General features: G+C 40.6%; 1 protein-coding gene across 1 annotated transcript in view; it reads left to right on the forward strand.

Moving 5' to 3' along the window:
* The first annotated feature begins 349 nt into the window (after positions 1 to 349).
* LOC143635398 (uncharacterized) overlaps positions 350 to 13,005 on the forward strand; it is a 43,121-nt gene continuing 30,465 nt past the window's right edge. The window contains exon 1 of the mRNA XM_077103251.1: positions 350 to 503. Coding sequence (XP_076959366.1) covers positions 350 to 503 — 154 coding nt within the window. The remainder of the gene's footprint in view (positions 504 to 13,005) is intronic.

Below are 13,005 nucleotides of genomic sequence, written 5' to 3' on the forward strand. Positions count from 1 at the left end.
CGGTTCCAGTTCCTACCCGGTGTACCTAATACCCGGTTTGGGTATTTATATACCCGAAATCCGTACCCGGTTCCACATTTTATATCTCCAATCGGTTCCTACCCGACCCGGAACCGGTTTTAATGTGTACCCGGTTTCGGTTCCTACCCGGAAAAACCGGTTCCGTCGGATTTTTTTTAAAATAGTCAAACGCAGATCAAAGTAGCCGTTGGAATATAGCCGTTGGAACCGGTTTTCTTGTCCAAATCCTTTATATAAATCGTTTTTTCACCCTTTGTTTCACCACCAAGCTCAAAAACAATCTAATATACTTCTCATTTACAAACCCGACCATCCGACTCAAAAAAATATGGCACCCACCAAAAATACCAACGACAAGACTAACAAGGACGTTTTTATTGAACCAGTTCGTGCGATAGATGACCCACTAGTTCTTGCGGTCGTCGAACATAACCGCAACAAAGAAGTTTGGAAGAATTGGGATTCGGTTGTGAAGGTCGAAGGTGATCAAAAAGCTCGATGCAAACTTTATGGAAATTTGTTAAAGCACAATTCCAACTCGACTTTGAGAAAGCAAAGTTCAATATGGTACACTATTTCGTTACAACACGAATCAAGTTCAAGATAGAATGACAAAATTCGTTATTCAATGAGGTTTGCCGTTTAACCACTTTGACGACCCGGAGTTGACTTCGTTGATTCGAGAAACTCTACAACTGCGATACACACATGTAAGTCGTACTACCCTAAGACGTCATTGTATCAAGTTGTGGGAGTATGCAAAAAAGAGTTAATCGAGTTTTTTCATACTTTAGAATCGATGGTTAGTTTAACTAGCGATGTATGGTCGGCACCACACGGGTTACCCGAATCATACATTTGTGTCACCGCGCATTGGGTTGATCCGGTGATATGGCAATTGATGAAACGCACCATCGCCTTTGAAAACTTCCCGTACCCACATCGACTGAAAAATTGTTTGAATTGGTTGATGAAGTTATAACGACTTACAACTTGAAACATAAAATATTTTATATTTCCTTTGACAACGCATCAAACAATACAAAGGCGGCCGAAAAATTTATAATAAAATATTCACCACCCGAAAAATTTATGTTACAAGATGTTTCAAAAGTGGTAAAAGAAGACACCTTGAATATAAGAATTATTGCAAGTCGGTTGAAAGAAAGTATTTGGGGCCGAATTGGGACGTTCCAACCCGTTGGAACTCAACTTGTCATATGCTAAAGTGTGCTTTTGCCCAACGCCAAACTTTACAATATTTTCATAACAATCTTGTTGATGAACGCGAGGCCGATATGCTTCCCGAAAGTGTTTGGGTCCATGTCGGCTATTTGTTAGAATATCTTGATGTGTTCAAAACCGCAACAACTAAGTTATCGGGAGTTTATTATCCTACTAGTTGTTGGGTTTTTCAAGAATTGTACAACATGTCTTCGACTTTTAGAGAGTTTGAGAATAAGAACCACATCTTCAAGGATATTGTTGCGGTAATGAAAGAAAAGTTCTTAAAATATTTTGAAGACATACCGCCGGTCTTTACTTGTGCCGCCGCTTTAAACCTTATTGGAATGTTAATGGGGTTGAGACGTTGATCGAGGAAATATGCGACAACATGGGTATGCACGAGACCGACCCTAATTTCTCGATGGAAGCGAAGGAAAAGTTTAACAAACACCTTCAAGACCTTTATGACCATTATTTTAAATATTATGGTCCAAGCGCGAGGTCGTCTTTTGTGAGGCAAGCAATGACTAGTAAGCCGTGCAAGGACAAACTTATAAACTTGATGAATGCGGTTCGTGAATCGGCATCTAAGAGGCAAAGAGGAAACACTAAAACTAACGAACTTGGTCGATATAGTAGAGCAAACTATGTTGAGTGCGCAACGGTCGACGAAATTCGCAATATTGATTTGTTGGCTTGGTGAAAAGGAAAACAAAACGAATTTCCTATTTTATCCGCCATGGCTCATGACTTGCTTAGCGTACAAGCCTCAACGGTTGCTTCCGAATCGGTTTTTTCACTTAGTGGGATGGTACTATCAATGCGAAGAATAAAACTAACTCCCGAGTCTTTAGAGGTTTGCATTTGCCTAAAAGATCATTTGGATGCGGTGGATCGTGTTCAACACAAGGCAAACTTTGAAGACGAAATACCGATAGAGCGACCTATTCATGAAGAGGAGGTGGAAGAAGGGCTTTCTTCCGGGAATTCGGGTGGTGAAGAAGAAGAGGATGAAGACTAAAAAAACTTGTAATTTTTATTTGTTTTAGTAAAATCATTTGTAACACGATCAATTTTCAAGTAATATTTAGTTTTGTTTTGTTTATTGACTACTATTATTTTGTTTATTACTAGTGAAGTTTTATTTATTATTATAATAACGACGAACACTTTATTATATAAACAACAAAATATTACAAACATTATTAAAACATTACAATACTTAACTAAAAAACAATTTAAACTAAAAAAAACTTAAACTAAAAAACTACGTCCGTCGTTTAATCCGACGTTCTACAACGATTAAGCGGTAGGTGCTTGAGTTGTAGTGTCGGGCGACTCTCCGGCTTCCGCTTTCTTGGCATCCAATCGTTTTTTCTCACGACAATACTTATTGGTATGCTTGCGTAAGGTCGAGTTCGACCCGCTTTCAGAAATTTGGAACAGTACTTGCACCGGACCATCTCTTGTGAATCGGTCATGACACACAAATCGTAATGAACCCAAACATCGGGGCCTCGTGTTGTTTCGATCACCATAACAACGTCGTCGTTAGTTGCCATTTGTTGTCGGTTTAAGCTTAATTGTGATTTAGAGTGTGTTTTATAGTTTTGGAAGTGGTTTAACAAGTACACACAATACCTTGCTATTTATAGAATGTAAATAACCTATTTATAGTAAAATAACCCGTTCCAATGGTCAAAAACGGCTATATAGCCGTTGGAACCGGTTTCTAACGGCTAGTAGGTTTAAAATTCAAAAAAAAACGGTGGAACCGGTTTTTACGTAAAACCCAGTCCCGGTTCCTACCGGAACCGGTTCCACTAAGTTCTCAATTTGGTCCATTGGGTCGGGTATGGAACCGACCCAGTTCCTGACTAGAACCGGTCCCATTTTGTACCCGGTATGATAAAAACCGGTTCTGAACCGGTTCCGGGTTTCAAGAATAACCGATTTTGTGCACCTCTAAACGAGGATGATGATGATGATGTGGAAGATACTAATGTTGGTGAGGATGCATTGTTGTATATATCACTATGCGCTAGTCAAGCGACAGAGTAGGGACTAACTATTAATCGGGATTAATATGGATTAGTCGGGATTAATTGGATTGGAATTTATATGTAAATTTTCAAAATATACATATATATTCCAAATTTTATGTTTAACGATTTTGGACAAATGGGGATTAATCGACCACAAGTCGATGGGGTGGCCACTAGCGATTAATCGACGCCTAATCGAGAGTTTTACAACATGAGAGGATGACATGATGGATGATGTGCTGGATGTTGATGATGCTTAATTGGTTATGTAATGTTACTATTGTGTGCAAGTTTTAAATTTTGATGTTACTAATCTTGGTAAAATCGTAGGTCAAGTGACAATTTGAATCCCGTATTAATGTTTCTCACCTCTAAACAAAACCAATTTTAGAAAATTGTATTTTGAACATCATATGTAAGTATGTTACGCTAATTTTATTTGATCATCTCAAAACATAGTGAATGAAACAAATATACTGATAATCCTGTTTGAACGATCCATATCTAATTGTTACTACAACTACTATTATAAAATTACAATTGGTCTCCAAGAACACATGAATATTTGTCAAGCTTAGAAAATATGGTAGGGTGCATGGCTTTCAAAGTATATGATAATATCCTTACCGTCTCATGTAGGTAGGGTGCATGGCTTCATTTCATGATAAATGTTTGTCACATAAAATTAATTCCATGGCAAATGTTGAAGAATTGACATGAGTTATTACACATATGGGTAAGTGTTGTTGATGATTTTGTAGTTTGTGGGTACTTAAGGATAGAAATGAGACGACAATACATGATTAGCCGATGCATAGTTAGTATTCATGAATACCCCTTCTCTTTATTGTAATTGGTTTCTTTTATTTTAAAGTTGCTTATTAATTGTAATTATATTGTCAAACGAACACTTAATGGTCAACGAGAGGCATTTATATTTATACTCTGGGATAGAATTAAACATTCTCACAAATTACAAACACGTTTTGCCTTTTGATTTTATTTAATGTAAAACATGCTTTACTAAATGCTAAGTATTTCTAGGCTAGCTCAATTGAAGGTAAGAACTATGCTTTTTCGGGAAGCCGTCAGTTTGAATCCGAGCTAAAACGGAGGTTTTATCCTATCTTGTAAGGCCCCGTTACCGGTAGCCCTAATTTCGTGTTGGATTTACTTATAAACGCAGTTCTAAATATCAGAGTTAATTAAAACATTCGCGGAATATAAAAGCTTTCATAAAACATTTCATAACAAAACACGTCTTGTCTTAAAACATCATTTTGTCTTTCAAAATAAACGAAACATTAAACTTAAACGTCTTGAGTCTTCCGATGCCAGCCTCTTATTCAGTGCCACGTGTCTCCTCAAGCGAGCTGCCTCATCCTACTTGTAACACCCCGTAACCGCAGCGGAAACGTAAACAGGATGCAACAGCCACGTCTGATATCAACAGCATTGCTTATAAAGAAAACACCACTACATTAATTTAAACGTATTACATTGTTCCGAGTTTGGTTACCGTCTAGGCGTTATCACATAAGTTTTACCGATAGTACATTAACGTATTTAATACAAAATATAGATCCTTAATCTTCCACAAAATAGCACACATCATCAAGCACATATCACTCATTCCAATTTGGGTGTACCTAGAAAGCATGTAAAGAAAACGGGTCAACTACGAATAGTTGGTGAGTTTCACTAATTTAAGTAAACGATGACAATCATTATAATAATCATATATTAGCGATGTAATTATGCTGAGCCCACAAGTGAAATCTCTGTTAACCTAAAGACACATCCAATAACCTCTGGGGACACTGTTAACCCAGAAACACATTTAATAACCTCTGGGGACACTGTTAACCCAGAAACACATTTAATAACCTCTGGGGACACTGTTAACCCAGAAACACATTTAATACCCTCTGGGGACACTGTTAACCCAGAACACTGTTTCGGGCCTTACAATGTTAGCAACTCAGACAATTACCATCTTAATACATTACCGTACGATTCCCGTATAATAAACCTTATATAAATACATTCATTTCCATGCGATCAGCATGTACTTAAACATTTTGATAGAAACATGCTTTCCGCCCCGGGAAAATATTTAAAACAGCTCAGTAATAAGGGGCTCGTGAAACTCACCTTTTCGTGAGCAAATATGTAACACTGTGCACGGCTACCGGTCCGGATCTGTAATACGATCCCTAATTCGTTACTATACAATTTCTATTAATATAACTTAAATTCGTGTTAACCGGTACGTCTGGGACACTGTTAACCCAGTACCGTACACGATCCGGGGACAATGTTAACCCCGGAACACTTCTCAGGACTTAGATTGTGATATCATTTAGAGTTCTTTAGTCAAAACTACCATTAGTTTGTTTTCCCGTTTTGCGTGCCTAACACGATTATCCGTTTTTATGTTTTCAAAAATGAGTTTGGTCACATACGACCCGAAAATAGTTGTTACTGATATTTTAATTAAAGTGGTGAAATTAGAGCTCGGTTTAGACACCCCGTTTGGCCGCGGGGCCCGTTTCCGTCTTTAATATACCGGAAACTGCTAAATCGGGTAAAATTACCCAAATCATCCGAATTATTTTTGGATGATTTATTTTTACTTGATTAACTTAGTTTCATGAAAATAGTCCATTTTTAAGGTTTTTATACACCAGTCAGCTCGCTTAGGCGAACTTTGCCGGTTTACGCGTTTTAAGCTTTAAAAGTTTGTTTTTATGTTCTTTTTAGCACAAATAATTATCCGTTTAGTCTCGGATCTTGAAATTTTGCACAGACCACTTTTTGACAGTAAGGAATTTTATAAAAATATTTCCAGAATTAATTTTTATATTTAACATTTATTTATCTATTTTTAAACGTCATTTAAACACCAAATATGTCGAATATACCAAACGACCTTAGAAAAATCCCAAATTTTTCTGGGATGACCCCTGCCATCCACATAGTTCCCTGTAATTTTTCTAGAACCAAAATCTCATTTTTCATGCCATTTTCACTAAAACCGAGCTAGAAAACCCTAGAACTCGTTTTACCGAAAAGCCTACTTAGACTTCTCCAATGGACCTGAAATTTTGTGTGTGACTTTTACATGTTATGAAAAGCTTATCTGGAATTTTCCAGAATTTTTCATAATGTTTAGCTATTTTTCACCATTTTTAGCCAAAACCGAGCATTAAATTCACCAAATATTCATCCTTTATCCAAAAATTACCAAATTTTCACAGATCTCATATTTTCATGTGTAGATCATCTCTGTGAAATTTCATGACCCAACTATAAGTCTATCACAATCTGTCAAAATCATATAAATCATACGAAAAACCGAACTACCTTGTGTTTCTAGCTTTAGATCGCCAAGATCTTGCTTTCTAGCCTTTGCTAGCAACTAGATATAACACCTACAAGCACAATAACACCACACCAAACAAGTTACACCCACAATCAAGCCATTTCTTTCATGGTTTCGGTTAAGACATCAAAACAAAGATTTTAACCGTAAAAATTCTTTTTTGACTCTTTTAACTCCTTTCTTGGACCAAGATCCCTTGTATAACTTGTATACATCACTTGATCATGCAAGAATCGGTTTCATCTCGGGTTTTCACCCATTTTTCATTTGAAACCTCATTTTCTTGTAAATGACTCGAGAAAAGAAGATGAACACGACTATAATCCGATCTTTACCTCGGTTTCTTGCTTAAAAACTTGGGTTTTTGGATGAGAAATTGAGAGAGAGTGATGGAGTTTGAGTTTGGATGTTTGAAAAAGAAATGAAGGCCAAGGGGTAATCCCCCTTGGTCCGATCGGTCCTATAGGGAGGGTGGGGTGGGGCCCACACCTCCAATCTTGGCCACAAGTTCAGATTACGCAATCTGGATAATGTTTTGGATAATCTGGTTCAGTTCGTTTTTCGGTTAAACGTGTAAGTCGGCTTAAAACGAGGCTAAAACGGTCGTTTTTCGGCTTAAGAATGAAATTTATATAAAACCGATTTAAAAACTTTAAAAACTTAAACCATGACATTTATTGACTTAACACATCATATTGTCGGTAATTGTGCATCTTTTTCGGCTTGATCGATCGCCTCTTGCTTGGTTTGGCATTAAAGGTTTCGTTTAACGTACCGACGTACCATTAAATCGAAAACTCTTTTCTGTGCTTTAATTCACTTATCCCGAAGCTTTAATACTTCGTAAACATCACTAAACATTATATATTTCGTCTATAATGTAATCCCCGATTCGTTCGGGTTTCAATAACCGTTCATCGGTTAATCGTAATTCCAATACGACTAGCTGTACATTCGAGTATAATTCGTACTGTGAATCTTATATACTCGTATAAACACATCATAATTCATATATTCAGTATTAAATAACACGTAAATAGTATCTACCGGCTAGGGTATACCTGAATTTGCCGGAATCGTTACATTCTCCCCCGTTACAAAAATTTCGTCCTCGAAATTTTACGCATCAACTACTTCCTTTTGAGGAAATAGGTGGGGGTATTTCTTCCGAAATTCGTCCTTTCGTTCCCATGTATATTCTGGGCCTCGTTGCGAGTTCCATCTAACTTTGACCAACGTGATCTTATTGGGTCTAAGTTGCTTGATTTTCCCGTCCACTATTTCTCTGGGTTCCTCTACGAAATTAAGCTTATCACTTATTTGGACACCCTCTAAGGCTAACACCGATGTCTCATCCGACAGACATCTTTTCAAGTTCGACACGTGAAACACATTGTGAACTGCACTCAGTTCATCAGGCAGTTCTAATCGGTATGCTACAGGACCGATTTTTGCAGTAATGTCGAATGGTCCAATGTATCTAGGGGCTAACTTCCCCGCCTTTCCAAATCTGACTACTCCTTTCCAAGGTGATACTTTCAAATACACTTTATCACCTTTCTCAAATGATAACGGTTTTCTACGGGTATCGGCATAACTCTTCTGCCGATCCCGTGCGGCCTTCAGATTGTTCTTAATTTCAAGGATTTTGCTGGTCGTTTCCTGGACCAGGTCCGATCTAATAACCTGTGTGTCACCCACTTCGGTCCAACAGAGTGCTGATCGGCACTTCCGTCCATACAATGCTTCATAAGGTGCTGCCTTTATACTGCTATGGTAACTGTTATTATAGGAAAATTCAACGAGTGGGAGATGTTGATCCCAATTTCCCTTAAAATCCAGTACGCACGCACGAAGCAAATCCTCCAGTGTTTGGATGGTCCTCTCAGACTGACCGTCGGTCTGAGGGTGGTAAGCTGTGCTTAGATCACTACGCGTTCCCAGCGCTTCTTGTACAGCTTGCCAAAGATTGGAGGTGAAATGGCTATCCCGATCGGAGATGATCAAGATGGGTATACCATGACGAGACACAATTTCATTTATATAAATCTGCGCAAGTCTCTCGGTGTTATAATTATTTCTAATCGGAATAAAATGTGCCGACTTGGTTAATCGATCCACGATTACCCAGATTGCATCGTGTCCACGGGACGTCTTAGGGAGATGTGTCACAAAATCCATCGTGATTTGCTCCCATTTCCATTCGGGAATTTCCGGTTGTTGTAACATCCCCGAGGGTTTCTGGTGCTCCGCCTTAACCCTCGCACACGTCGTACACTTGCCGACGTATGTGGCTATATCCTTTTTCATACCCGGCCACCAGTAGAACTCCTTCACATCCTTGTACATCTTATCAGATCCCGGATGTATGGAATATTTCGATTTATGCGCTTCGTCGATGATTAATTCACGAAGGTCATGGAGGGTCGGGATCCAAACCCGATTTTTGAATTAGAGAATTTCGTCCTCGCGCTGTTCAAAATTCTTCTCATTGCCGTAAAGTCCCTCGTTTTCCATTTGTTCCTCTTTCAACGCCTCACGTTGAGCGACTCGAATCAAATCTGAAAGGTTCGACTGGACAATCATCCCCAGCGCTCGCACACGCAATGGTTTAACTCGATCTTTCCTACTCAAGGCATCGGCTACGACGTTAGCCTTGCCGGGGTGATAACGGATGTCACAGTCATAGTCGCTTAACAACTCGACCCATCTTCGTTGCCTCATATTCAGTTCTTTCTGATCGAATATGTGTTGCAAACTTTTATGATCGGTGAAGATGGTGCACTTTGTACCGTAGAGATAATGTCTCCAGATTTTAAGTGCGAAGATAACCGCTCCCAGTTCTAAGTCATGAGTAGTGTAATTTTTCTCGTGTACTTTTAACTGTCGGGAAGCATAGGCTATGACCTTATTATTCTGCATCAACACGCATCCTAACCCTCTACGGGATGCGTCACAATACACGACAAAACCATCGTCTCCATCGGGGAGACTTAAGATCGGCGCTTGGCACAATCTTTGTTTTAGCGTTTGAAACGCCGTTTCCTGCTCTTCACCCCATTCATACTTTCGATCATTTTGGGTCAGAAGGGTTAAAGGTTGAGCGATGCTGGAAAAGTTCTCTATAAATCGACGATAATATCCAGCTAAGCCTAAGAATTGGCGGATTTCCTTTGGCGATTTAGGCGCTTGCCAATTCTTAACTGCTTCAACCTTACTTGGATCAACGTGTATTCCTTGATGGTTTATAACGTGACCGAGGAATTGCACCTCTTGTAACCAAAAGTTACACTTGGAGAATTTTGCATACAACTTCTCCTGATTTAGAAGCTCTAAAATTAATCTTAAGTGTTGCTCGTGCTCTTCTTTACTCTTCGAGTATATCAAAATATCGTCAATAAACACGATGACGAATTTGTCGAGGTAGGGTTTACAGACTCGATTCATGAGATCCATGAACACTGCTGGCGCATTTGTTAGCCCAAAAGGCATAACTAAGAATTCGTAATGGCCGTAGCGAGTCCGGAATGCGGTTTTTGGGATATCCTCCTCCTGAATTCTAACCTGATGGTATCCCGATCTAAGATCTATTTTTGAGAAATAGCTCGCACCTTGTAGTTGGTCGAACAGGTCATCAATTCGGGGAAGAGGGTACCTATTTTTGATTGTTAACTTGTTCAATTCCCTGTAATCAATGCACATTCTAAGGCTCCCGTCCTTCTTTTTCACGAATAGTACAGGTGCACCCCACGGGGAATAACTAGGACGTATAAATCCTTTATCCAACAATTCTTGCAACTGGTTGGATAATTCTTGCATCTCTGATGGTGCAAGTCGGTAGGGCGCCTTAGCAACAGGGCCAGCTTGAGGTAATAAGTCGATTCTGAATTCGACCTGTCGGGTTGGCGGTAATCCGGGAAGTTCTTCTGGGAAAACTTGTGGAAATTCACTTACCACTGGGATATCATCCACCCTTTTCTCCTCAGAATCGGTGGCCGTCAAGCTCGCTAGATACGCCACACATCCCTGGCGTATATATTTTAACACCTTGAGGTGGGATATAAATGGTATCATTTTGCCCGACTTCTCTCCTTGCACTATCACTTCTTCGTCATCCGACACCCGGATTTTGACGAACTTCTTTTCACAGTTTATTTCTACCTTGTTACGTGCTAACCAATCCATTCCCACTATCACGTCAAAACTACCCAATTCTACCGGTAACAAGTCAATCAGGAAGGATTGTTCGTTCAGAATAAAGGGCAATTCCGAACGATTTGATTAACTATCATGGTCTTACCGTTAGCGACTTCTACGGTATAGGGTTCTATAGTTTCACTAATTGGAAGGTTTGCAATCGATAGGAATTTAACAGAAACAAAACTTCTATCGGCGCCTGTATCAAATAATACAGAAGCGTAATGATCAGAGACGAGGAATGTACCTGTCACTACGCTGGGGTCCTGGCGTGCTTCGTTCGCCCCCATCACGAATGCTCGGCCTCGCGCCGGATTGGACGACGATGCCTGACCCACAGTTTGCCTCCCATTTCCTCCCTGATTCAGTTTCGGACAGTGTCTTTTGAAGTGATCCGTGCTGCCGCATTCATAGCAAGCACGGCTGGTGGTCACCATTTGGTTTCCTTGCGGGTTTTGCTGTCGGGCTGGTTGGGTCTTAAATGGCTGCGCACGGATAGGTTGCGGTTGTCTGTTCAGGTTGTTCAGGTTTGTCCTACATCTCGGTGCGGAGTGCCCCTCCCTGCCACACCGATGGCACACTACTCCCCGGCACTCGCCCCCATGCTGATAACCGCATTTCCCACACCTAGGAAACATCCTTGTCTGCGGTTCCTGCCTTCCGCCTGAACTAGTCATGGCGTAGTTCTGGGCAGCGGGCCTAGCACGTTTACTTTGCTGCTTTTCCTGGATCCTATGGTCATGTGTACCCCGCTTTCCCCCAGCGGATTCTCCTGCCACCTTCAGTGACCCGCTCCTTACGAAATCATACGTGACGATACCAGCTTGCGTCACCGCACCCTCATACGTCTGGTGTCCCCCATAATTGACTATACTCCTTACAACTGGAGTTAGCCCCCAAATATAACGCTCAACCCTCTTCGACTCTGGGGTGACCAACCATGGTACCAATCGTGACAACTCATTAAACCGGTTCGTATAACCCAAATGGTCTGCCCCCTGCATCTCCAGGTTCCACAATTCATTTTCTAATTTCTGCAATTCGTTTTTCGGGCAGAAATGTTCCAGTACAAGAGCCTTGAGCTCTGTCCAGGTCATGCGGTTTGTCGCCGCCTGACCCCGGGTCTGCACTATCGTGTTCCACCATGTCAAGGCATGGTCCGTGAATGTGCAGGTGGTGTACTTAACAACACAATCCTCGGGGCAGTTGCTGATGTTCACAACTGATTCTATTTTCTCGATCCACTTAACCAACCCATTTGGTCATTCAGACCCGCTAAACTCTAGGGGTTTGCACAACATAAAGTCTTTGATCGAACATCCCCTGGATGCAGGAATCGGTTCAGTACGATTCGTCTCTACAGTAGGTATAGGGCCATTACTGTCCGTAACGACCACCCTAGGCGGTGCGTCATTACTCGGAATCGTGTTATCGTTCTGTGGAGGATTAGCATTTTGTTCCCCGTCATTATTGGTGGTCGTTTGATTGCTCGGAGGGGTTGGATTGGTCGAATTGTTAATACTGGCGGCGATGCGTGATACTATATCCGGTATCGCCGCCTCTAACTGTTGAGCAATCAAACGGCTCACATCTACTTCCGACATTTGAGCTGATCGTTTTGGTGCCATTCTACACAACATCAAGAAAATACATGTAATTAATACAAATTCCAATCATAAAACACAACACACATTCCATTCATTAATAAACATTAGTACATATTACACAAACATCCGTTCACATTACTTCCCTGTCACCATTACATAGGTTAAGTTTTCATACATAGGGCCTATGTCGGCGTCATCTCGACATAACCCGCAATGGGTCAGTGCTTGAATGATACCCAAAAGTATCTATAATGATATACCCCAAAAGAGACCCCCCAAGGGCCAGTGGTTGTATTATAACTACCCAAGATTCACTCTATGTTAGCATCACCACTAACTGCTTACACAGAGTATCAAAAAGCGGTCCATGACTTCTACCATCCTAACACAACTAAACACGGTGGTATACCAACCCCACCAACACAGCCACCAACACCACCATCACAGCCAACATACCCCAGATCCGCGTCTCCATCCGGCCGATCATCCACTGGGAGTATGAGCACTCCCTCTTCAACTGCGC

This window comes from Bidens hawaiensis, unplaced genomic scaffold (genome assembly GCF_021521415.1).
Source record: "Bidens hawaiensis isolate Kalapana, Puna unplaced genomic scaffold, B.hawaiensis_p1.1 tig00000536_1, whole genome shotgun sequence".
Classification (NCBI taxonomy): Eukaryota; Viridiplantae; Streptophyta; class Magnoliopsida; order Asterales; family Asteraceae; genus Bidens; species Bidens hawaiensis.